This window comes from Zootoca vivipara, chromosome 13 (genome assembly GCF_965207765.1).
Source record: "Zootoca vivipara chromosome 13, rZooViv2.hap1.1, whole genome shotgun sequence".
Taxonomy (NCBI): domain Eukaryota; kingdom Metazoa; phylum Chordata; class Lepidosauria; order Squamata; family Lacertidae; genus Zootoca; species Zootoca vivipara.
The window spans coordinates 25,144,476-25,171,293 of record NC_142596.1 but is presented as its reverse complement, the minus strand read 5'-3'; the positions used below and the strand labels follow the sequence as shown (position 1 = coordinate 25,171,293).

Sequence of the window (26,818 nt, the reverse complement as noted above, 5' to 3'; positions counted from 1 at the left end):
TGACAGGAAGAATTTTTACAGGGGACCAATGTGCGTTTATTTAGAAATGTCTCATAGAATTCAATAGATTGTGAGGTCTTTATTTGCATTTATATGCTACCTTTTGTGCAAGGAGAACAAGGAGATATACACAGTTTTCTTCCTTCTCGTGTTATCCTCACAGAAACCCTGCAAGGTAGATTAGGATGAGAGACAGTGGCCAGCCCAAGGCCAGCCAGTGAGCTTCATAACCAAATGGAGATTGAACCCTGGTCTCCCAGGTCCTAGTCCAACCACTATATTGCTGTAAGCTGCCTTGACCCTATAGGATACAGCAATGTGTGTGCACCTGAACCTATAGGACAGAGTTGGTACTCTTACATATACAGGTACTTCTTTTTACAGTACTTCTTTTTCCAATTTCAGGTAGGTCTCTAAGGTGTTACTGGACAATTTTTAATTTTTTTTAAAATTTATTTCTTTTTCTAACATGAAATTTTTTGTTTAATATTTGGTATACCTACTTTTTAAGTACAAAAAAGCATAACGAACTGCAGAAATTTGATATAAGATCTAGGATGAGCATTGCTTTTATATTTTCTAGATTAATCTTGGCAATAAATAAAGGTCCCATAAAAAGCATCAACCTAATTAAAAACATTGCAGAGATGCTAGAAGCAAATTGTTATTACCGTGAGAGTTTTGCAGTATCCAGAGCCAAATGTCATGCCAGGACAATTAGGAAGGAAGAGAAGTAATGAAAGTAGCTGGGAGAAACTCAAAGGAACAAATTCAGACTGCATGCATATTTCTGTTTACTCTGCATCCAGTGTGCTCCCACTGCTGGTCTGGAAAGTGGTGCACACATTACATGAGCTACAATCTGTGTCTATATTGCAACCTGTTCTCTTGGATACACACACACTGCATTTTGCTGCATTTCCCCCTCAAGCCAGCTTCAATCCAAATTGAAGAAAAAGAACAACCTAGCTGAGTTTTAAGCTGGTAATGTGTAACAAGCCTCAGTGTACCGTAGTAAGACATATAGGCACTTGTCTCTCATGGTATAATTCACTTTGCACTCTGAAGGCCAAATTGGGTGAACAGATTCTTGGAATGATTGCTCCTCTTGAGTCGTGCTGATCCTGAATCTTGTCGTAGATAATTTCTGCCTGCCATGGACTTTTTAAAAGACACAAGCTAACCTGCCAAAAAAAAGGGGGGGGAGTAGAAACTTTGTGTTGTATTTACTCCAAGTAAAAGAGGTGTGTCAGAGCAAAAGCGAGGACTTGTGGGTCAGAAATGGCAGTTCCTAGAGACTCGCACAGCTTGAGTCCAAAGTGTAGAGTCTGACAGCCGCAGTTCTAACTCCACTTATACGGAACTAAACCCCAACAAATAAAATAAGATTTGTTTCTGAGGAGACACCTGCACTCAGCACTTAGGTAAACTACAGAATTTGCTTGGACGGTATTAAGAGGATTAGACAAATTCATGGGGGATAAGGCTATCAATAGCTATGAGCCATTACAGTGGTACCTCAGGTTACAGACGCTTCAGGTTACAGACTCCGCTAACCCAGAAATAGTACCTCGGATTAAGAACTTTGTTTCAGGATAAGAACAGAAATCATGCGGCGGTGGCAAGGCAGCAGCGGGAGGCCCCATTACCTAAAGTGGTACCTCAGGTTAAGAACTGTTTCAGGTTAAGAACGGGCCTCCGGAACGAATTAAGTTCTTAACCCAAGGTATTACATTTATATCCCATACGTCTTTCCACATTTATTATTATTATTATTATTATTATTATTATTATTATTATTATTATTTAATGCCCTATACCTGCAGGTCTCAGTTACAACATAAAATCACAATATAAAACACAAAATACATAATAAGAATAAAAACAACCCGCTAAACCCCCCTCACCACCACCACACATTTTAAAAGGGTATTGGAGGTAGGTTGAGCTGAGACGCAGTGGCTGGTCCAAAAACACCTTGTGAGCTTCGTGGCTGAGTGGGGATTTGAACCCTGGTCTCCCAGGTACTAGCCCAGCACTCTAACCACTACAGAACACTACCTCTGCTGTTATATATGTGCTCCGGGATCTTCTGCAACATTAATGAAGGGCAATAAGGCTATCAATGACTATTGTACTTCTCTTGTCAAAGGCAGAATCCCTCTGAATGACAGATGCTGAATAAACACAGATGAGGAGAGGGCTAATGCATAGGGCTGAGCGATGTCTGGTTTTTTTAAAACCTACTTAAAACCTTCCCCCTGAGGCAGGGTAAAGGGGAGAAGGGTTGAACTCAGTAAAATCCCTGTAATTTTTTTACTTTGGACTGGGGGAAGTCCCCCTGGAAGCTGGAATCGGGTCCCTGGAGGGATCAGCGAGCCGCCATTATGACATCACAATAGGAAGGAATTTGTTTACCTCTTTGAGGTCAGGAACTGTCAGCAGTGAAGAGAGCACAAAATATTATCCTGCGAAAATATGTATAATAAGGCTTTTTTCACAAATGGTCATAAGACATGAAGAAGAACTAAAAATGAGAGTTTGTAACCAGATCGGGCACAATTTCTGTTTTTGAACTTTGGAGGTACGAACTGCGCCATTTCCTGCCTGTAATCTGTTTCTGTTCCCACGAAATTGGAGACGTGCAGGATGTCAGAAGACACAACATCATCTGACTTTATTGACTTTCAAAAGGAACTATTGGAATTGCTTTTGGATTTTAAGAGTGAACTCCATCAGAACTCTATACAGATTGATGAAATAAATCAGAACTGTGCGGAAAGTGAAAAAGGACCAATCTCAACGGAGTATGAAGAGAAGCAAGATGAACAATCACCAGTCATGGACAATGTAATTGAGGTCAAAGAAGATGAAGATGAAGAAGCTGCATGGAACATTGTTCTCTCAGTGAGAGGGAGGGAACAGGACTCATGTTTGATTCAAAGAGTCTCCAAATAAGAACCAGCAGGGAATAATGCCCTCCCAGTGGGAGAGGGAGGACAGGATCCATACTGGGGCCAGAATTTAAGGGGAACCAAAATTGAGACAGGGCTGAAAACTGGAAATGTAGTTGGATGGTATTGTGCAAAAGTTAAGAAATCAGGGAGGCAGCAGGGGACGGAGAAGGGAGAGTGGTGGATATGTGGTGAAAGAGCGGGAGTGGGGTGAGGAGTAATAATAGATGTTACTCTCTGACTGATCAAAATGGCTCAAAACTGGAATGACCTATGGAACTGGCTGATCCATCTGGGAGACCCTGAGTCCAGGGGAGAGGGGGGGGGGCTGAATTAGATTTAAGTGTTTAAATGTTATTATGATAAAAGAAATAATATTTGAATGTATGGAAAAAATTGGGTTTAAATTTGAGGCTAAGGGGTGAAAATAGAGGATAGATGGAAGGGAAAATAAATTTAGATTTAGATTAAGATGAATTATAGGTGGAAGATAGTTTTTTTTTAGAATAGAAATAGTTGTGAGATAATGAAAAAATATGTTAGAATGATTTAAGATAATAAATGAAAATTGCTTAATTTGAAGTTAAAAATTGACCCAGTGCGAGGGGAATCGAGGAAGTCTACAATGTTAATTAAAATGTTAGAATTGATATGTTGTTCTTTTTTATGTTTTTATTATTGTTTTTTCTCTCCTTTTGTTTTTTCTGTTTTTGTTTTTTTGTGAATTTTTGTAATTTGTAATGTTTGAAAATGAATAAATATTATTTGAAAATATATACAGTATATAATATTCTAAATCCTTTGTTGTCATTTTAGCAATGTTCGCAGCATCTTCGCCAGGGGGAGATTTCATCTCAAGGAACCACCTTCTTTGCTCACCCATAAGGAGCAACTCCTGTTGTTTAGCGTAACCACCTCCATCCGTAATCTTAGCTAGAACTTCTGGATAGCTTGCTGCAGCCTCTACATCAGCACAGCACCTGCTGTTTCAGCTTGCCCTTTTGTGTTATGAAGGCAGCTTATTTCCTTAAACCTCATGAACCAACCTCTGCTAGCTTCAAACTTGTCTTCTGCAGCTTCCTCACCTCTCTCGGCCTTCATGGGATTGAAGAGTGTGAGGGCTTTGCTCTGGATTAGGCTTTGTCTTAAGCGAATGTTGCGGCGGGTTTGATCTTCTATCCAGACCACTAACACTTTCTCCATATCAGCAAGAAGGCTGTTCCTCTTACTTATCACTTGCGTGTTCACCGGGGTGGCGCTACGAATTTCCTTCAGGAACTTTTCCTTTGCATTCACAACTTGGCTGACAGAAGAAAGCCTCGTCGAGTTTAATGGGGCTTATTTATGAGCAGAGACATGCAAATAATTGTGTTATACATTGCATTGCTAATTAGCTGCTGAAGCGTTTACATGGCCTAGCGGCCCTAGCCTATGCAAAATGTCAGTGCCGATATGGTCTACTATCTTCCACAATGGAAACCGGGGCAGTTGAAGAGAGAAGAGAGTTGCGTTCTCAGCCGGGGGCGAGCACGACCGAGCCGGGATTTTTATTGGGGGGGGCAACTTTTTTAGGAAATCAAAGGTTTTTTTTAAAGGAAATTAAAGTTGGGGAGGCTTCTGCTGGGGGGCGGGGGTGACAGAGCCTCAGATTATTTAGTGCTTTAAATGTTTTTGAAAAATATTAGTGGATCCCCCCCCCCTGCCACCGACTTCCTTCCTCAGAACCGGGTTACGCTGTAATGTTGCACGTGGAGGCCGGGTCAGTCTCAAGTGGTGGTTTTACAACAGCCCTGCAACCCCACGATGCCGAGGGGAGTCTCACACAAGACCCTCGCCATGGGAGCCACCGCCCATCCTTCATGTCAAAGAGCGCTTGGGTCTCCCAGCCCCCAAATACCCCAGGTTAGGTAAATCTATTTTTTTATCCACACCAAGTAAGTCTTATCATCAAACTTTCCCCCCCTTTTCTTTTCCATTTGGAATGGGAGGAGTTTCCTTCCCGCCGCCAGGGAAGCAAACGAAAGATAAACCCGGAAACTGCCTCTGCCACCATCTGCCTGTTAGATCTAATGTTGTCTGAAGCCTATGGGAGATGAGCGCGTGTCGCTGCTCTCGCGAGATGACGCGGCTTCCGCCTCCAAGCCCCCTCCCCTTCCCGCCGCACAGCTTTGGCGCGTTTTCTGTTCGGCGGGAGCGGAGGGCCGGTTTCTGAGAGAAGTTGTCCCTGAGGTAAGCGAAGCCATTCCGTTGGTATTGTCCGGTAGGGAGGGGGCTTCCTCTCCTCGGAGGGTTTGCGTGGAGGCGGCTCGAGGCCCAGGTTGGCTGGACTAGGAAGAGGAGCGGCGGCGGCTCCCCTTCACCTGCCCTTCACGAGGACCTGGGCGAGGCCCAGAATAGGGCTCCCAAAATCACGGTCAAGGGGGTGAAGGAGCAGCTTCTTCCCTCGGAGGGAAGGTTGCAGCATTTGGGGCTTTCAGAAGGAAGGAGGGTAAGAGACGACATGAAATCACGCGAGGCGGGGAGGGGAGCGGAAAGAAAGAGGCTCCCCCCCTCAAAAAAAAAAACACAAAAAAACCACAACTCTCTGAAGCTCAGGGACATCCCATAAAGTTGAGTGTTGGAAGATTCAGGGCAGATAAAAGGAAATCCATTCACGCAGCGCGTCGTGAAGCTGTGGAACTCCCGCCCACAGGAGGTTTTTCAATGGCCACCCACTTGGAACGATTTTAAAAAGAGGATAGGGTAAATTCTTGGAGGAGAGGGGCTATCCATGGCTGTGAGCTAGGAGGGTTATTTTATTTATTGCCTGCCTTTTACCCTAAGGCCCCAGGGTTGAGTTACAACAGCATTAAAAGCCATATTTAAAACACACTTGGATGGTTATGCTCTGCCTTCACAATTGGAGGCGATGATGCCTTTGGATACCAGTTGCTGGAAACCTGAGAGGGTGGAGAGCGGTCTTGCGCTCATATACTAAGTGGACACCCAGGGTCTATTCATCCTGCTGGGAAAGCTCTCTTCAGATCGGAAAAAAACAACACATCTTCAGTTGTTTCTGCAAAGTGAAGATAGTGTGGTATCTTGACAGGAATGCTGTCCACACTGAAAGCCCTGCTTGGAGTTACTGTGGAGCGGGGTTTCTGAGATCTTTGGGACTTTTTATTTATTTTATTTCACAACGTGTAATAAAAACCTCTGAAGCCCAGTTTCTGGGTTTCCAAGTGGGGAGAGTTCTATCGCACTCTGGTCCTGCCTTGGGGTTTCTGGTTGGTCACTGTAGGAACAGGATGCTTGACTAGATGGGCGTTTCACTTGATCCAGCAGGGCTTTTATTAAGTTCAGCCAGAATGATCAAGGGGGCTGGAGCACCTTCCCTATGAGGAAAGGTTACAGCGCAGTGTTTTCAGGAATATGAGGTGATAATACACAGCCTTCTGAATGAAAGCTTTCTTGCTCTATACTTTATTCCGAGACAGGCTTGTCATTTTTTAACATATAAAACCTATAACTTTTATAATCTGTCTTTGTTGTTGTTGTTACCTCACATCCACTGCCCTTTGTCTGAACGTTATCCATGGCTACTTTACTTCTTTATCCCTTGTTCATCTTTTTACCAAACTTTTACAATTTTGCATTGCTACTTTTCCAGGATAGAGTGCTTTGAGTTGCAAGATGACAGATGCAATAGATGGCAATTTGTTTGATCTTCCTGATTATGAACAAATCCAGGATGAGACGTTTCTACCTCTACCACCTCCAGACTCTCCAGGAAGAGATGTTGAAGGCAACTTAGTGAATGGAGGTGACTGTTCACTTGAACTAAATGTTCACATTTTGAACCCTGATAGCACAGTCTATGCATGTTTACTTGGAAGTAAATCCCACTGTGTTCAGGGTTTTTTACTCTGAGGTAAGTGTGCATAGCTTTGTGCCCTGAATCCATGAAACTACATTTGCTTCTAATACTAGACTTTATGAGGAGAGAACTTAATTTATGCACATAGTATTTTTTTTAAAAAAACACCCTATTTAAATTATATCTCTTTTTTTGAAAAAAGACTGATTGAAAGTTACTTTGCACACTTCTTATTCCTTAAGGTGGTTAAGCTTTGACACAACAGGCTGTAACATGTAGCATGTGGACTATAGCTTCAGGGTTCTCCCTAGGTCAAGCCCCCTCTCCTAAAGTCATGCCCCTTGTCTGCTTTGCTCCAAAACACTCATTGGGTGCTTTTACCTCACTGGAATGTGCCCTTGAATTATAATAGCCACTTATTTGCCAGGATGGGGTCTTGCATAGCTGGAATGTAACCCACCATTCAAAGGTGACTCCTAACAGTTGCCCCTCCCAATTTACATTTTGGATTTGCTACTGCTGTTATGTACCCCTGGAGGTTTGCCCATAAGGGAATGTGGCCTTGAGGCTGAAGGTTTCCTCTCCCTGCTTTAGCAGCAGGGATATAAGACATCTTTCCTGGAATATGCCTGTGTGACTGTCACAGCATTCATATGTGGTATATAAATATGTATAGGAATGTTTATTACTATGAATGTTTCACTCAGTAAATTAATCACATTCTTAGTTTTAGCATATGTTCTTTTTCATTTGTCAGAGCCAGAGGAAAACAAATTGTCACAAGCCAAGGATTCTTCTGTGACAAGGCGATCTATTAGAAGGCCAGCGCCTAAACTAGATGCTGACAGGTATTTAGTAAAAAAATTCCTAACCCTGTGTGTGCCTCCATTCACTCTGTTGCATATTATTGCTCTTAATCCTTTTAATTGATGCCAAAGTTCTAGAACTTGGATCTTTGAGATGCATCCCAATATAGATAAGAGTTTTTACCTTTTGTTGACCTGTATGGTGTTCTCCTATGGTTACTAGAGTGGAACTTCCCTAGAATGGAACTTTTGTTGCTGAGTCCCACCACCCAATGCTATTGTCCTTAGAGATCCTCTTTAGCACATAGGTCCATTTGGCTAGGGCATGGGACAGAGTCCTTTCAGTTACAGTGCCCAGGTCATGGAACTCTATTTTCAGGACCCCAGGCTGTGGGTTCCAACCATCAATACAGTCCCTTCCTTACCGGCACTTCAACATGCTGCCAAAACCTTTTTGTCCCACCATAGCTTTGCTTTGTTTTGGTTTAGTTTCCCATTGTCTCTTCAGTGATTTTAGTATCTGGCTTCTGGCATTTAGCCCCAATTGTAGGAAATTTATATTATGTTAATCATGTGAGCCATCTTATGATGACTGTTGTGAGGGGCCCAAAGGCAGGATATATGAATATATGAATAAATGAATAAATTGGTGATCTTTTTATCAGCCTAGGCAATGGGTTGTGCTATACCTTTGCCATTGTTGTGTTGCAGTGTCACATCATTTGCTTGGCAGTGAGTGAGGAGGATAAAATGGAACTGAGCAGAAAACAGTACGAGACTATTGTTTAGTCAAGGACCCTCTTCCCAACACAGTACTCAAATGGGTGCCAAAACCCATCCAAATAATGGCTTGGCAACTATTTGTAAATGGTTTGTTTTAAGGAGGTTTAATTCAGTTTTGTTGGCTTAAGAAATTTGTTTATATTATTGTATACAGTGGTACCTTGGTTAGGTACACAATTGGTTCTGGAAGTCTGTACTTAACCTGAAGCGTACTTAACCTGAAGCGAACTTTCCCATTGAAAGTAATGGAAAGTGGATTAATCCGTTCCAGGCAGGTCCGCGGAGTACTTAAACTGAAAGTACTCAAACCAAAGCGTACTTAAACTGAGGTATGACTGTATATGTGGGGGGGGGCAGCGGCATATGTATATATGTATTGTAGATTCTGCTGGAACAAATTGTCTACAGCATGGATATCATGTCCTCCAGACTACAGCTCCCATAACCCCTGACTATTGGCTGTTCTGACTCGAGTTGATGGGAATTGTAGTACAAGAACACTATGTTGGCTATCCCTGGAGAGGTTGATAGCATTTTGATAACTCTTCAGAACCGGAAACATTTTCTTACATGAAAATTATGTGCGTCATCAAAAGCCATAACACCTTATAAATTATAAAGAAAAATTCAAGTAACTGGAGACACTTCTAACATTTGCAGGTTAGTTTCAGAGCGAGGACTTCCAGCTTTGCGGAATATGTTTGATAATGTAAAATTCAAAGGTAAAGGTTATGAGGTAAGCAATGCTGAGAAGTCTTCTCTTGATTTTTGTGGCCATTGCATGCATATTATGTATTCTGGGATATAAGCTGTATGGAACATATGAACATGAAGTTTTTCAACAAAGGATTAGACAGGGGTCAGCAGACTTTTTCAGCAGGGGGCCGGTCCACTGTCCCTTACACCTTGGGGGGGGGCGGACTATTTTTTTTGGGGGGGGGGAACGAATTCCTATGCCCCACAAATAACCCAGAGATGCATTTTAAATAAAAGGACACATTCTACTCATGTAAAAACATGCTGATTCCTGGACCGTCCACAGGCCGGATTTAGAAGGCGATTGGGCTGGATCCAGCCCCCGGGCCTTAGTTTGCCTACCCATGGATTAGATTAAATGTAAGGGGTTCTAATACTAACATGGTTAGTTTGGTTGATAAGTTGTGAATTGCCACTCTGTCATGATGATGATGGCACAAAATTGACTATTTTGGGTAATTTACATTTAACATTAGCCTTCCTTAATAGTATAAGGGAAGCCAAAGCAAGGAGGAAGATTTGTAGGCTCATTTGACTAATGAACCCTTTCCAGACAATGGCTCTTGTTTTACAATATCTTAAAGACTGGAGAGGAGAGGCAATGCAAGTACAATTAAAAACCAGTATGAATATTTAATGTGATGGATGTGCCACCTCCAGTCTTCAACCACAAATCCACACCTGAATGGACCATCTCAGTTGGTGGAGCTCCTGTTCTTAAACCTCTGGAGACACAAGACAGAAGAACACTGGTCTATACTGGCTTGCAGTGGCTCTCCAGGATTTTAGACAGGGAACAGTCCCTGCCTTACCTGGAGATGTAGGTATTTGCAATTTCTTTGCATGCAGAGCAAATGCTCTATAACTGAGCCAGAGCAACTCTCCAAGCATCTTCAAGAAAGGGCCTTTAATCTGTTTTTTAGCTGCTAATAATTATTTTTGTCAGTTGGATACACTTTTGCATCCCAAATGTACAACTTCAGTATTTAAGGCTTTGTAAAATAAAGCTTCAAATACTTTCTCAATGTTTGCATGCCCAATGTTTAAACTGTATCTTGTTCTTTATGTTCAGGAAGCAGACCTGAAGGCACTTGTGAGGCATATGGAGCAGTGGGCTCACAGGCTATTCCCTAAACTTCCATTTGAAGATTTTGTTGACAAAGTAGAGAGTTTAGGAAGTAAACAACCAGTCCAGGTGAGTGTCGACCGATCTGAGTAAAAGTAATGCTTAACTGAAAGCAACAAATACAACTTGGATCTGTAACATATGACACATCTTCTCATTCTAGGCATGCTTGAAGCGAATTAGACTTGACCTGCCCATGTTGCATGAAGAATTCACAAGTACTGAAGGCATGTATGCATTGAAAATGTTAGCACTGTATCTTTTTCTCTTTTAACGATCAGACATTTAGGTGCTACTGAGAACTGACAGCAAAATTGTTGTCCTTTAGGAATGAGCTGACCAGTCATTTTAAAAACTTGAATCCATGTGTCTGCTGCTAAAATTACAATACCATAGTGCATTGCAGGAAGTCTTTAACCGTTGAGGGATAACTTGTTGGTATTGAGTGCTCCTGAACGTGTACTTTTGCTTAAAGACATAAGAAGTGCCTTGCTAGATCTAAAGAGCTACCTAATCATGCAGTCTGTGCAGCAGATTCCAGTAGCAGGTCCTAGATGCACTGGAAATTAGCTAGAGAACTACTATGTACTTTCAGTCCCTCCCAAGAACAATGTATTTAATCTTTTTTAAAATAAGGAACATATGTCAGTTCCATAAGTCTGTGTATTTGTTGGGATCCATCTGCAGTCCAAACACTGGATTGCACATTGTGCTTAGGACATAATAAGTCCTTTCCAGAATTCAGGATTTAATCTGAAAGTGCTGTGCATTTTGCTAAGCCCTTTGATTGTACATTAATTGTAAACTTTTGTGGTGTCCTAAGAAGCTTGGACTCATATAGAACGAGTAGGTAGAAATTTTGGCAATTGCTGCAACAGTGCTGAAGTTTAATGACAATCTTTCCTAAAAGATTAGCTGAAAGGTCACTACTACCACTGACTTGACTTTAAAAGTGTAAACCATTAATATGCTGTTTTGCCTTCCTCTCCTGGGATATCAGAACAATTAGATAATTGTGGATGCAATGAATATTGGTTGCATTTGTTAGCTATACAATGCAGCCCTAGGCAGCCACATATATTAACAAAATGGTTCCTGCCGACAGCCTCTGTCCAGTTATCAGATTTCTGTGCGATGGTTCCATACATATATGTTGAGTGACAGACAACACAGATTTGGTTTAAGGAAAGGTGAATGACATTTTGTTTCAGGAATTAGATACCTTTTCGATTTTGACTGCTTTCTAATTAATAAGACATAGGAATTAACACTTCTGCACCATTGGACAAGTAGCTTTCCTGTAATTTGCTACACTATTGAATGAGGGAATATTATTGTAGTTCCAGCAATATGATGATAAATCTGGTATACATTTTTTTAAGCAGCCTAGCCTAGTGTAGAATTTGCCTGGAAACCTCTGATAGCCTTTCCCCATTCAATATAGGTGAGGACAGGGGAAGCAATGGACCTAAGCCAGCCACTGAAGAATTAGATTTATTTTCTGAAATCCAAAATGCAACAGAAGACTTTGGTTTGCCCCAAAATAGCACACTAACAGAGGAACAGCTACAGAGAATTGAAAGGAACAGACAAATAGCCATGGAAAGAAGACAAGCAAAAACACAGATCAACATTCAGTCACAAGAAGGTAAATTCTAAATTATTAATAGAGGCTATTCATGGTGATACTTTGGGATACTTGAATTAAAAAATCCTGCTAAAAATCAGCATCTGGTTCTGTTTTGACAATTGCAAATATAAAAATTGAGATTTTCTTTCAGTTTGTTTGTAAATGATTTCTTCCCCTTCAAAACAGTTTCCCTCTCAATAGGTGAGCTGTGGTGTGCACTGTACAAGGGAATCCCATCTACACGGGGGTTAGGTTCCAAAGCCGGTGCATTAGGCAAAAATCATGTATAGTCCAAGTTACCTTAAATTACCTCCCCAGTCTGGCTTCAAGGCATCACCGCTTATATTATCTCAGGAGTCTCCTTTGGTCCCTGTGCTTTCCCAGTGGAGGAAGAGGGGCTTTCCAACCTTCTCCATGCTTGTTACTGGCCAGCAGGAATGCCTTTCCCCAAATGGCAGGAGGGAGGGGGGCAGGCAGGCAAAGGGAAAGGAAGGCAGAAAGAAAGAGAAAGAAGAAGAAGAGTTTGGATTTGATATCCCGCTTTATCACTACCCGAAGGAGTCTCAAAGCGGCTAACAATCTCCTTTCCCCTCCTCCCCCACAACAAACACCCTGTGAGGTGGGTGGGGTTGAGAGACTTCAGAGAAGTGTGACTAGCCCAAGGTCACCCAGCAGCTGCATGTGGAGGAGTGGAGACACGAACCCGGTTCCCCAGATTACGAGTCTACCACTCTTAACCACTACACCACACTGGCTAGAACGAATCTTTATTGTTACAGATGGGGTCCTAGTAGTAGCTTTTGCAGGAGTTTGCTGCCGATCATCTATAATTGAATTTGTGTTATTTATGTGTGTGATACAATTCCATTATACTTTCAGATTAGCAGGAAGTTCATGTGATGACTGGTTTATTGCTAGTTCTATATATACACACTGCCCTTTTATACTAAAACCTGCCAACTTGACATAAACAGGGAAATAAAATCAAACAGCTGGTCTTTGTCTTTACCTGAACAAGATTCAGGTTAACTTGTTACTAGGTGGATGAGTTACCAAGGATTGCCACAAGAGCGGAATAGTTATTAGCAGGAATTTTTCTCCACCCCCTTTCCTTCAACTCAGTAGTGAGATTTATTGTGGAGATTCACCAAGTGGCCTAAACCATGTTTCTTCATGAAGGTGTAGCAGACTATGACAAAACCAAAGAGAAGGAGAGTATGTAGGAACAAATTTCACAATTTGTTATTTCCATACATTTGATGACTGAACTAAAGTGTCTTCGTCTCTTTTACAATATTCTTTGGAAAGCTAGCAGCCAGAACATTCCTCTCCTTGCATTTCGAATTCATGTTTTTCAGTTTTAAATTTAACTATTTCCTTCAATTTGACCCCTGCATTGCGATAATTGCTTCATTTTTCTTCCTAATAAAAGTTTGGTTTAAAGAAATTGATTGCTTCTCTCACCTTATAAAACTTCACGTTATTGACTGGGTTAGGGAGTATGAGCCCAAGCAATTACCTTAAAGGAAAGGAGTTAATGCAAGGATGGTGACAGGCAATATTTTTTTGTTTCTAATAGAGCTGCATGTGATCGAGGAGCATGTGGCTCAGGAACAAGATGACCTGCCTGTGGTGGAAGGAGGAAATATACCTTTTCAGACTATTGAGAAGAAGGAAATTGGAAGTATAGAAGATAAATGACCTTTAACTTTTGTATCACGTGACCAAGGACCCACATCTTGAACTATACGTCACATATTCCTGTTATTTCTTCCTGTTGAAAGTGGTTTTTTTAATGGATTTTTTTCCACTTGAACAACTGATCATTCTTCCCAGTTCCACTGGTCTCACTTACATGTAAAGATGAGCCAAACCATGGGTAGGCATGAATGAGCAAGTGTGCTGGTACAGGGTGGAAATTGTGGCTGATTGACTCCTCCCCTGTAGTGCTATCCATGGTTTGTCTTAATGTTCTGTGCAAACCTAGACTTGTGGTTTGTCGTCTCCAATCAAACCATGAGCAGTAAGCTAAGAGCAAGATTTAGTTGCAGCTTGTGGCTTGTTTCTAGTGAGACATACAAGTCTAGGCTCAAATGGGTTAGTGCTGTAGCAGGACTCAGGAAGGAGTAAAGTGGCTGTGATTTTCACTCTATACCACTATGCTTGCTTGCTCACGCTAAGCTATAATTTGGCTTCATGTTGCATGGTAACTTGGCCTTTCAGTGAGAGTTCTGTAATTCAGATTTTTTTTCCCCTTTATCCACCACTTTGTAAATGGTGTTTCTCAGTTTAAAGTGAGATGAGTTGAAGCTTGAATTAAAAGTAATAGCTGCTAATCCTTCAATGAAAAAGCACCATTCTCACAGTAGATGTTATTAAATGTTACATATAGAAAGCAGACCAAAGCAATGCCATTAAAATCTTTTATAACTTTCACCTTGTGAAATACTTGTGCTATAAGTGTCCATATTTTACACTGGAAATGAAGATGTAAATCTGCTGTGAAACAGGAGATTATGGTCTGCTATCAGAAGCAGCAACTACCGGTAATATACAGTACTGTACTGCATAGGCAAATATTGTATAGGTTTGTCTTGCAGAACAGAGGTAATGTTCAGTGGCATAGCATGCAATTAGGGGATATTTATGTGCAAGCTTTTAGACACACACTTATTAAAGTAGTGCTCATAAAAGGAACAGGGTTTGGGATATCTAGGAGGTTACTTTGCAGTGTAACAAAATGGCATGATCCAGTGTTAGAATGAGAACTGAGTTGATTCAGATAAGCCTTTCCAGCTACGTCATTCCATCCTGAATTCCTGCACATAGCTTGGATGGTTTCCACATGGCAGGTAGGAGACTCTAGTGCAGGGGTCCCCAGACTTACCGGCGTTTGGGCCGGTTCCCACCGCGCCGATCGCGCGGCGGGCCAGAGGACGGGGGAGCGCGCGCCTGTGCGGGCCGGCGGGCGGGGGAGTGCGCGCCGGTGCGCATGCGCACGGGCGCTTACTGGCGCGGCGGCGCGCTTCCAGGGTGGAAAAAGCGCTGAAAATCCGTTGTGCGCATGCGTATGGGCCTCCCCCAACCCGGAAGTGCACCAGAAATGACCTCTTCCGGGTCGGGAGAGGCCCATACGCATGCACACAAAGGATTTTCGGCGCTCTTTTCCCGACCCGGAAGAGCGCTGCCGTGCTGCGCGCCGTAAGAGCGGGCGGCGGGGGTTGTCGCGGGCCGGATTGGCAGGCCAATTGGGCCGCATCCGGCCCCCGGGCCGTAGTTTGGGGACGCCTGCTCTAGTGTGAACTGAGAGGCTGAAGAAAGAAAAACACAAAATCTCAACTAAATTTAGTTCTTATATGCTTCATTGCTAAAGTTATTACTCAAAAGTTTTTTCTTGGGTTACAAAGGTAGTGCAATGTCTCTTTTTTCTTCTTCCGTGTATCATTTTTACACGTCAATTTTACTTGTTGAGACATTATGAGGAAGGGGGAAAGGGATGGGTGGGATGGGGAGTTGGGTGTGGTGGATTGTCGATGTTTCTGTTTTTCTTGATATGTGTAGGGGTTCGGCGTCAGCGTCGTTTGTGCAGGTTCTCTGTTGTTTGTGCTTTGTTGGTGAGAGAGGTCGGGATTTGTCTTAGGATGTGATTGTTCATTTGTGGTTGGCTGTGGTGATCCTTAGTTTCTTGTGTGAGTGGGGAGGGAGGGTGTTTTGTTTAGTTTAGCCATATTGATTTGTATGCTGACGGTAAGTTTTTGTCGTCTTGTTGGGCTGTATAAGTGATGAAGGGGGACCATACCGGGGTGAAGGCGTCTTCTTCTGTTTGTCCCCGAGTCAGTTTCAGCTTACTGGTTAGTTTTTCTAGTAGGGCTGTTTCCCATACAACTTGGTACCATTGGTCCATACCCATTCCCGACAGGTCCCTCCAGTGCCTGGCTATGATGTTTCTGGTTGCTGACAATAGGTGGATTATAAATTCTTTGTGATCTGAGTGAGCGTTATCTTGAAAGATATTTAGTAAAACCAATTCTGGGGTAATTTCTAGCACTTGCTTAGTTATCTTACAAATTTCTTGCATGGATGTCTTCCAGAATGATTGGATTTTAGGGCACTCCCACCACATGTGGAGATATGTGCCTGTGGAAGTGCATCCTCTCCAACATTTTGATGAGATTCCTGAACGTATTAGTGATAGTTTTCGTGGAGTCAGGTACCACCTGTGAGTTAGTTTCAACTAGAGTTCTTTTCTTTTCATCGATATAGATTTGAAAGGGGGTTTTGACCACATTCTAGTCCATTGGGTAGGGTTGATTTCATATCCTATGTCATCCTCCCATTGCCGTTTTATCTTGTCCAGGGGATCTGTGGGATTTTGAAGTAGTATTTTGTAAATTGCAGATACCGTCCCTTTTCCGTGTCCTTTTGACATTTGGAGGCTTCTTTCGAAAGTTGTCAGGGGTCTAGTTGCTGCTGGTTTTACAGTTGGGTTATTTAGAAAGGCATGTAATTGATGTTGTGCTAACCAAGGGCATTGGGATGTCTTCTAGTTTGTCCTGTATTTGTGTAGTGGAATGAAGGAAATAAGATAAAGATAAAATAGAGGTGTTTATTTTAAAGGGGGGGTGATGGGTGGGAGGAAAGGCTCCCCTATTGGAGACAGGTTAATAAACAGACTAGATAGCGGGGGGGTTCGATTTAAAAGGGGGAAAGAAGGAACCGAAAAGGAAAGAGAAGACAAAGTGAGGGTGGGAAGTAACAAATGAGATGGAGGGTAAAATAAGGAGAGGATATATTGGGGGGGGGGTTGAGTGTCTGGGAAGGGTTTATGTATTGAGGTGGAAGGAATAATATAAGGCTAAGGTAAAAGAGGTTTGGAGGGGAGGGAGGACAGCAGTTTTAAAAGGGTAGAACTTTAGTAAAAGGGCTAGGAACTTGTGGTTTTATTTTTGCTTGTTTTTTCCCTAAAGGGTTAAAATGTATAAAAAGAGGGGGGTTGGGTGTTAAAAAGTGGAAGGTGGAAGTAATAAACGGTGGCAATACTAAAAATATTGGTTAAAAATATTATTCTTTTTTAAAAAGGGTGGGTGGGTGGGTGAGAAATAAAATGAAGGTCTTTTTTGTTGTTCTTATAGAAGAAAAATTTAAGGAAAATGAAAAAAGGGGGGAAAGAAAGATATAGCAGGCCCAGGTTGAGTCTAGGCCCAGCCTCGTGTTCCCTCACAGCCCTCATGGCCGCAGTCCGTCCTCCTACCCTCTCCCTCAGTTTAGTGGCGGGGGTAGCGGAGGCAGCTCGGTGGCGGGGTATCTGGGCCAGGGCCTCTCCCCTTCCCCTAGGCACCCCACTCTCGCTCCTGAGTCCCTCCGGCCCCAGGGCTCCAGGTAGCCGGGTGACCTCGGTGCGGTGGCGCAGCAGCAGCTGCAGGGAGGATGACAGGTCCAAGGCTCCTCTCCCCCTCCGGATCGAGCGTGGCGATGGCGGCTGCAGCAAAAAGATTGGGGCTTTTTATTTTTTATTTTCCCACTTCCCTCTCTGGGGCTCCGGTGCGCCGCGAGACGGGTGGTTCAAGGCCCCGGGGCTCTATCTGACCGGCGACCGGGTGCCCTCAATTCTGGCCCGAAACACTCACTGAGGGGGCGGGCAGGGGGGCAGCCCCTCAACCGGTTCACCGGACACCCCCGGCTCTCACGCGGCGGCAGTCCCCGGTGGCTCAGGAGCCGCCCGGGCAGTCTAGATCTGCCGGCTGACCTCAGGAGCTCCGTGGCGCCCGCCATGATGCCTCCTACTCAAAAGTTTTGACAATGGTTTCGTAATTCGGAGGTACATTTGACTACAACTCAATGGTGGTGAAAGCAAAAAACAACCAAAATGCTAACTAAATACTGGATATAAATTAATAGGAAGTGCTTAACATTCTTTTGCTGTATAGTCCCTTCCATTATCAGAGAGTAAAATTTTAAAGAGCTTCTTAGTTGTCACATCAAATTATTATTTATTCCCTGAGGTACTTTGAAATATTTGCCATTTTATGTACTCAATTCACAGAAGGCAAAAGTGCTATTTCATTACCATCCATGGCTACAAGTGTGTTTTAATGTATAGCTGCCCATACCATGTTTTACCAAAAGCCGAGCCAACTGAAATAACGTTAACACATTTAGAAATATTAGATTTTTTTTTAGGACAGGCCAAAGGAACAGCACTTGCACGAGAGCTTTCATGCTCCACTATCTGCAGATACATCCAATAAGGCCAACTCCTTGATTTCCTCCAACAAGTGATACAGGCTCACACCCTGTGTCTGGCGATACTCCTCATATTCTTCCTCTATCATCTTTGTTTTGGCCTTGTCATGAGCAAGCTGGGCCTCCTCCACAGTCTTCGTTACTTCCCGTACCAAGTCTGTTCTAGATATGTGGGGACTTTGAGACAGTTCCAACTCTGGTGTCTTGTAAGGCTTGCAGCTTGTTATATGTAACTGAATGCGATCGGTATGGCAACGAGAACTCTGTACGGAAATTTTTACCTGTGGGTGGGAAAAGCACACAGTAAGATTCTATTTTGCCTCCTTGTGTCACAGGAGAGTAATTTCAACGCAGATATGTTACATACCGCCACATGGTCAAACAGGTTCAGAGTAACAGAATCCTCAGCTGTGGGAGCAGAGATAATTTTGCTAGGAAAGCGCTGGAGACAACCAGGTTTCCATTTGCAGCTCCCATCGGCTTGACAAGAGAGGACCAACCCTTCCTTATTTTTCAGATAGGCTGCCCCTTTAATTCCATACCTGTGACAGAAAGAGATTAGGTTCCCCCAAAAAATATCCAATTGCCAGTGAACTTTATCGTTTAAAAGCCTGAGGCAATTAATTGATTAACTAAAGTAATTACCTCTTTTTAGTAAATTCAATAAAACTATTAGTAAAAAACAAAATAAATGCAAAGTAAGTATCAATTAGTATTACAATACGTGCTTTTTTAACAAACGGGAAGACTAGGCAGTCTCTGTTGCAGGAGAACTTATTCAGAGCTCTGTCCCACCCAATGCCAGAGGCTCAAAGCATTGTCACATGGGTGCTGTATCTAAGTAGTGAACAGGCTCTGAACAGAGGTCCCAGGTTCAATCCAGGATCTCCAATTGGATTTGGGAAAAACTCCTGTCTGAAACGTTGGAGAGCTGCTACCAGCATTTGGTTAGAAAGAAAAGTGGTTTGACTGAATAGGGCAGCTTCCTAGATTCCTGAATTCAACTTCCCCTCCTCCCAACGTCATTTGAGAAAAATGTCCCCACAAAATCCCACAGGGTTAAATTAAAAGCTGCTATGCTGTAATCCTTCCTGTGTGTTCCAGATTGCACAGAAATAGGCAACTTGCCATGTGGACTTGCTTGTCTGGCCTCAAGCTACAGTTGCCTTACCTTGGCACAAAGACAAGCACGCCGTTCGTTCGGATTGAATAGATAATCCCGTCTGCTGTGCACTGCTCATCTCCATCAAGACTCTTATCTCTGAAGTACATACACTGGAAAAGTTCAGTGGACTGCTTCTGGGCATGCTGGGCGGCCTATCCGAAGAAAGCAACTTAGATTAGAAAGGAGGGATTCCACTGTGTTGGTGCCACTACCAAAAAGGCCCTGCCTATGATGTTTTGATATCTGGTCAACCAGACAGCATAGCCCAAGACAATGACCTTAAAACCTATGTTGGTGCATATGGGTGGAGGCAGCTCTTTAGGTAGCCGGATCCCAGAACATTTAAGGTTGGGAATGACTTCCTGTCTTGTCCATTCTCTTCCTTTTCTTTATGTTCTTTAGGTTAACGTAATTAAATATTTGCATAAATCATTGTGATTTATTTGCACTGGCCTGCTTCCAAAGCAAGTGGGATGATGAACCTCCCACAAAATAACTTCCCATCTCCATTGCAGTGAATCAACCTTCACAGTAAGTCTACATCCATACTACACATTTAAAGCATGATTTCCCCAAAGGACTCCGGGAGCTGCATTTTGTGATGGGTGTTGAGAATTGTTCACAGACCCCTAATCCCCTCCCACCGCTACAATTCCCAGAGTCCCCTGTGAAGAGGGATAGTTTTTAAGCTACTCTGAGAGGAGAATAGGGACCTCCTAACAATTCTCAGCACCCTTAACAAACCACAGCTCCCATAATTCTTATGGGGAAAGCCATGATTTTTTAAAAAAGCGGTATAGTGCTTTAAATGTATGGTGGTCAAATGTGCCTCTCTGAGAATCTATTACACAAACACCCAAATGCATGCTCACTAATCGCCTTACCCTGTTTCTGTTGTTGATGTGTCTACATAGCTCTTCAAGTTCTTTGTTGCTAAGCAAGTTCTCCTTGGTGCCTGATTTATCTCCTTTCGAAGTGGCCACCAACAGCAGCCGGTGGACTATGATATCAGCATATCTTCTAATTGGTGAAGTGAAGTGGGTGTATTTATCCAGAGCAAGACCTGCCGCAAAATAGGATGGAATAATGGACACAAAGGCCATGAAGACGATAGTGGAGGAGTTGGAGCTGGGATTTTAAAAACACACATGAAGAAACAAACGACAGCAGTTACCATAGTGAAAGAACTCTTCTTTGGGGCAAGAGCCAGTTGAAAAATACAAGGCGTTAGACATTGCCTGTGTGGCCATAGATCTCAGCAGCCTATTCACCAGGGGATCGGATGGGTCAACTGCCTTATCCAGGGAGTCAGCTAATGCTTTGTTCGACCTATCGAAATGAATAGATTAATGATTACAGAAAATCAATTTATTTGAACTTTTCAGTCATGTAGATGTTTCCTGTTACTACTTTCACAAATGAACCCACATCACCAACCTGTCCTTGGACCAAAACTAGTCTTGGACTTACCTGCACAGACAAACTCAGAGCAATTCCAGTTCTACACCGGTTGTTAAGGTGTCTAGCTCTTATGTTTTTAAAGATGCAGTGGATAGTAGATGGAGAAAAGTTTCCAAGCCACTCTCCTCCCCTGCTTTTGAAACTGCACTTCAGTCCAAAACACAAGTTGCTGCAACAGAGCTCTTCTATGGCAAGCTCCAGCTGGCTGCCTTCTAGCCCTGCAACCAGACTACTCTGAATACAGAAGAGTAGAACAGCTGAAGAGATCATACGGTAAAAGCCTTTTTCCTAGCCCAAAGTGCCTTGTTCTGGAGTGGCATATCAATGTCATAATTGTAAAATACGTTCTTAATGTTCTATACTGCCCTGGGATCTTTTGATAAACGGTGGTATATAAGTTAATTAAATAAATAAACAATGCATAAGCCCAGCCCGTTTCTGAAAATGCAGATAATCTGGGCACTCAGAGCAGCATTGTCCTTTGAGATATTTTGGAAAACAACAACTCTTCAGGTTAAAGAAGGCCTGGACTGGTAAGCCCCCATTCTACTTGCCGTGTATCTATGAAGAAGCCTTTTGTCCCAGCACATTCTCGGAGCTCTGAAAAAAACTCCTGCCGTGGGGGTGGGTGTTGGCGCAGGAGGGCTTGGTGAGGGAAAGTCTCCCATATCTTCTTGGCCACCCAATGGTTTGCGAGAATCATACATTCGGCAATCGTTTCATGGACTTCCAGCGGCTGCCGGGGGATGAGGTCATTGATGTTCTTTTTGTCATCCAGTAGCACTCTGACCTCTACTCCTTCCAATTCCAGCGCTCCGCAGCTGTCTCTCTTAGCGCGAATATGTCGGGCTACCTCGGTCAGCTTCCCTATGGCCCAGGTCAGCTCGTCTAACTTCTGTTTCCTTGTATCTTCGCCCATATCTTTGAGCTCCAGAATTTCATCGGCCACTGCCAAGTCTCCATCCAGCAACGCCTGGGCCGCCTCATAAAACAGTTTGTAGGAAGAGCGAATGATGGTTCTGTGGTACCAAACCTCCTTTATTTCATAGGAAGTTTTTTCAAGTTCCCAAATGACACTCACAGCGTACCTTGAAAATAAAACAATGTTGCTGATTTATAAATTATAGCACTGACCATCATGTAGCCTCTTTCCATATGAACCTATCCAGACCCTGATATCATCTTCTGAGGCCCTTCTTCGTATGCCTCCTCCTCGAGAGGTTTGGAGGGTGGCAACACGAGAACGGGCCTTCTCTGCAGTGGCTCTCCGTCTGTGGAATGCTCTCCCCGGGGAAGTTCGCCTGGCGCCTTCATTATACACCTTTAGGTGCCAGGCAAAAACATTCCTTTTTAACCAGGCCTTTGGTTGATCTGATTTACATCCTATGCCCTTTTGAATTTTTTTTTTGGGGGGGGAGGGGGAGGCTATTGGGTTGTTGAATTTTATTATGTATTTTGTGGTTTTATATCTTGATTTTATTCTGTGAACCGCCCTGAGACCCCCATGTATAGGACGGTATATAAATTCAATAAATAATAAAATTTCAAGCAAGAGAGAAACAGAGTTCAGTTGGTTTGACATTCATAACATGGGTTGCTTTTATGAATTATAAACAGCTGTGTTAGCAAAATCCACTTGTTAGTCATTGGAAAAACCATGAAGTTCACCCCTAGTTTCCACCCTTTCAATTTTTAGTGCAGGGAAGAAAAGACAATAGCCAGTGACGGAGAAATTGAATTAATCGTTATATTTTAAGTACGTGCAGTTTAATAGATTCTAATAATGGCCAAACTTCTGTGCTCGCAAAACATGCTATGGGGTCCATGGGGTCACGAAGAGTCGGACACAACTAAACAACAACAACAAATGAAACTTTTCTCATAAACTGAGAAAAGGTGCAGAATATTAGAATGCTACAAGGGGTTATTTTGGTCCCCCAAAGAGTCGGGGCTAGGAAGAAGCAGAACACCAAGAACTTGTCCTAATACCCGAGATGCTAGGGCAAGTCAGTGCTAAGAGCTCACCTGTCAACATTCCCAAGAAGAGAACATAAGTTGGCACTCAAGATGGCAGGCAGCATGTCGTAACGACGATCTGCTAAGTAGTAAGTAGTAGCCCTGAGAAATTGGAGAAATAATTATTATAATGCTCCTACTGTACATCTTTAAAATTTCAGAACATTTGGACGCATATTGCAACACGGTTGGTTTATCTAATGTGAATGCTAAACAATTTAGGACGGGCCATTTATAATGTAGACAAGAGACATTTGTTTCAGTGACACTATGCGTAAAATGACCATGCTTTAATCCCTTTTGCTGTGAGGCGACTTATATTGATATCTACTGTTAATTCAGAATAAGAGCAGTTGGCAGATGTAAGAAACAAACACCCCAAGCATACATGTTAAGATTAGTTTCAGCCTAAAACAGCAGCAAAAATATTAAAATCAATTTTGGGCAATTGTACATCTAAATAGAGCTTTCACAGTTACAAGAAATGATTTCCCTGTGATGACACTTGAATGACTGATTCTGCCATCTCCTGTGCTGCAGTATTTAGTCACTACTGTTCATTTCAGAAGTATATTACATTACACTAGGAGAAGGGGACGACAGAGGACGAGATGGTTGGACAGTGTTCTCGAAGCTACCAACGTGAATCTGACCAAACTGCGGGAGGCAGTGGAAGACAGGAGTGCCTGGCGTGCTATGGTCCATGGGGTCACGAAGAGTCGGACACGACTAAACGACTAAACAACAAAATTACATTCTTGGTACTGGTTATTGAATTCACTATCAAAAGAACAATCGTTCATTTCCCCCCCTTGCAGATAATACAATACAGTGGTACCTCGGTTTATGAACACAATTGGTTCCGGAAGTCTGTTCATAAACTGAAGCGTTCATAAACTGAAGCGAACTTTCCCATTGAAAGTAATGGAAAGTTCCGGTTTCCGCCTGCAGGAATGGCGGACCTGTTTTCCATCTCTCTGACCTTCGTAAGGAATTTGGCGGTTGCTAGGGGAGTAAATGGCAACCCCCTACCCTCTCCGGGGGTTACGGAGAGGGGCCGCTGGCCCGCGATGCCCCCAGACCCACTCCGACTGTTTTTGGAGTGGGGGGAGCTTGGGCTGAGCACTTACGAGGGCCAGGACTCCCGGACGCTAATCTGCATGGCGGGGATTTCCATGGTTAAAGAAGATAATTAGGCTTAAATCTATGGACATACTTCAGAAGGAGGGGAAGAAGCGCTGTTTACTGCTGAGAAATTTATGCTGCTGAAAGGAGAGGAGTCAAAGATTGTACTGCATCTGGAAGAAGGATTGATGGGGACGGAGCGATAAGGGAAGCGAGTTTTTATTTTTTTTTCCCTTCATATTGTTGCCTCGTACCTTCCCGGACGCGATGTCCTGGCTTGTTTGGAGTGAAAGAGAAGCAAAAGACTGTGTGAGTTGAACTTTATAACTGTTGTTACTGAGCATATTTTTTTAAAGATGTGGAGTTGCCGATGAGAAAAGCCTCCCCCTAGTCGGGCGGAAGGAGTTCTGGACGCGCTCGGAGGATTTATGAGTTGTGACGCACTTTAAATTGGAGCAGCGACCTGAAGCTAAGTTCAGCTATAGGGCAAGGAAATCCATTAATTTACCAAGAGTTTATGGTTTGATGTTTGGGTCTCCTGCCTGAAAAAGCTGTAAATTCTATAATGATCGTGAATCTTCATGGCTATGAGAGAAAGCGAAAGTGATTTGAGCTTTTTGAGATGGCGCTGCTTCGGGCTGCTTCGACGCAACAAGGAGCTCCATTAAGAAGATTTATGGGGAGGCTGGACTGATTAACTCACACAGGAGAAAGAACATCTGTGAAACTTTGTTTGATATTTATCTCAGCGGCTGGGAAACAATCGGATGAAAGTGGAAAACATCTATGTGACTGTAAGGGGAAGATCTGGATTATTATGAACTTGGAGGACGATTTGAACTTTAGAAAAAAGACGGCAGTGGACAGTTGCGAGGAATTCCCAATTTCTTGAAGCATGGGAACCCAAATAAAAAATTCTTTAGATGATTTGGCATAACATTCGGTTTGATTGATATATATATGTGTATAATTTGAAATATTGAATGTGATATAATTGGTTTTAATTGGAAAATTAATAAAAATATTTTTTTTTTAAAAAAAAGAAAGTAATGGAAAGTGGATTAATCCGTTCCAGATGGGTCCGTGGTGTTCGTAAACCGAAGCGTTCATAAACTGAAGCAAACTTTCCCATTGAAAATAATGGAAAGTGGATTAATCCGTTCCAGATGGGTCCGCGGAGTACTTAAACTAAAGCGTTCATAAACTGAAGCATGGGTGTAATTGGTTCCGGAAGTCTGTTCATAAACTGAAGCGTTCATAAACTGAAGCAAACTTTCCCATTGAAAGTAATGGAAAATGAATTAATCCGTTCCAGATGGGTCCGCGGTGTTCATAAACCGAAAATTCATAAACCGAGGTGTTCATAAACCGAGGTTCTACTGTATACAGGTCCATACCATACATTTATAGCACTTTAACAGTCATGACTTCCCCTTCCTGGAAAGTAGTTTGTTAAGTCTGCTGGGAACTGCAGCTCAGCAAGGGGTAAACTATAATTCTCAGGACTCTTTGGTGGAAGCCATGACTCAAAGTGCTTTAATTCTATGTTGTGGATGTGATCACAATGAAGTACTATTATTACGCTTCACAATCTTGTTTTCAAATTGATTTTCCTATGTTATTTTATATAACCGTGTTCACTTAGGTACTTTGTTTTAACTGGTTTATATATAGTGGTACCCCTACTTACGTGCCCATCTTGTTACGTATCCTTTGGGATATGCACGCGGCAAACCCGGAAGTATATTTCCGGGATTCACCAAACGAGCATGCGCAGTAGTGCTCTATCGCGCTGCGCGCATGCACGAAAGCACTCTATTACGCTGTGTGAGTGTGCAGAACAGGCACCTCCAGTTGCGGAAACCTCGGGATCCGACCAGAGCTTCAGAACGGATCCCGTCCGCAACCGGAAGTACTACTGTATTGCAACAATGAATATTAAAGCTTCCAGTTTCTACCCCAGAATCAAACCCACCTTGCTCTTGCCTCAATATCTGTGTAAGAATTTGCAGCCACAAAGTGAGTCACGTCTGCAATGTGAACACCTAGCTCCAGGTTTCCATTAGGCAGGGTTCTAATGGACAGGGCGTCGTCCACATCTTCACAGCCTTTTGGATCAATGCTGAAGACTAAGTGGGTATCCCTCAGATCAACACGCTTGAGCTCTTCTTCTGGAGCCACTTTCCATGGCTTCTCTGGGATAACAACTGGCATCTCACACATCTGCAGGAGGAAAGTCCTGCCCGTCAAAGATTTTAGATTGAAAAAATAACACTTCATTCATATCCTCTCTAAGAGTCAGCGAGTAAAATCTGCTGGAGGCAGCTTTGCCCCCTGTGTATATTGAAATCACAGTACATCAGAGCCCTTCAGTGCAAGGGGCAGAGTTTGCTTTTCTAACATGGCACCTTAAATTCAGCACTGCTCTAACACAACTCTGCAGTGCTTAGTACAGTTGTACCTCAGAAGTCGAATGGAATCTGCTTCGGAGGTCCATTTGACTTGCAAAATGTTCAGAAACCAAGGCGCAGCTTCTGATTGGCTGCAGGAAGCTCCTGGAGCCAATCAGAAGCCATGCTGGACGTTCAGGTTCCAAAGAACCTGGGTTCTTTGGCGTTCGGGAGCCAAAAGGTACGAGTGCCAAGGTGTTCGTCAACCAAGGTACAACTGTACCATATAATAATAATAATAATAATAATAATAATAATACAGTGGTACCTCGGTTTAAGTACACAATTGGTTTTGGAAGTCTGTACTTAACCTGAAGCGTACTTAATCTGAAGCGAACTTTCCCATTGAAAGTAATGGATAGTGGATTAATCCGTTCCAGATGATCCGCAGAGTACTTAAACTGAAGCGCATTTAACCTGAAGCAAACTTTCCCATTGAAAGTAATG

The 26,818-nt window shown here is 42.9% G+C and overlaps 2 protein-coding genes and 1 non-coding gene across 7 annotated transcripts in view; 2 read left to right on the top strand and 1 right to left on the bottom strand.

The window, feature by feature from the left end:
• Positions 1–5,116: 5,116 nt before the first annotated feature.
• On the top strand, positions 5,117–14,347 carry TIPIN (TIMELESS interacting protein). 2 transcript variants are annotated; one of them, XM_035132107.3, is made up of 8 exons: positions 5,117–5,183; positions 6,604–6,756; positions 7,568–7,658; positions 9,060–9,135; positions 10,228–10,350; positions 10,445–10,508; positions 11,726–11,929; positions 13,491–14,347. In XM_035132107.3, the coding sequence occupies exons 2-8, from the start codon at positions 6,627–6,629 to the stop codon at positions 13,610–13,612; spliced, it is 810 nt and encodes a 269-aa protein (XP_034987998.3). In that variant the 5' UTR covers positions 5,117–5,183; positions 6,604–6,626; the 3' UTR covers positions 13,613–14,347. The 2 variants fall into 2 exon arrangements, with proteins under 2 accessions (XP_034987998.3, XP_088513226.1); XM_088657100.1 differs by having other exon boundaries at positions 5,117–5,442.
• LOC118093338 (small Cajal body-specific RNA 14) lies at positions 11,297–11,430 on the top strand. Its single transcript, XR_004693629.1, has one exon.
• A 3,530-nt stretch (positions 14,348–17,877) lies between the features above and the next one.
• Positions 17,878–26,818, bottom strand: part of DIS3L (DIS3 like exosome 3'-5' exoribonuclease) — a 24,307-nt gene continuing 15,366 nt past the window's right edge. For all 4 annotated transcript variants that reach the window (XM_035131512.3, XM_035131515.3, XM_035131513.3 and 1 more), the window contains 8 exons: positions 25,897–26,144; positions 22,806–22,898; positions 21,335–21,868; positions 20,494–20,648; positions 20,204–20,382; positions 19,326–19,471; positions 18,522–18,696; positions 17,878–18,435 (listed from right to left, as the gene is read on the bottom strand). In XM_035131512.3, coding sequence (XP_034987403.3) covers positions 18,127–18,435; positions 18,522–18,696; positions 19,326–19,471; positions 20,204–20,382; positions 20,494–20,648; positions 21,335–21,868; positions 22,806–22,898; positions 25,897–26,144 — 1,839 coding nt within the window. In that variant the 3' untranslated portion in view covers positions 17,878–18,126. The remainder of the gene's footprint in view (positions 18,436–18,521; positions 18,697–19,325; positions 19,472–20,203; positions 20,383–20,493; positions 20,649–21,334; positions 21,869–22,805; positions 22,899–25,896; positions 26,145–26,818) is intronic.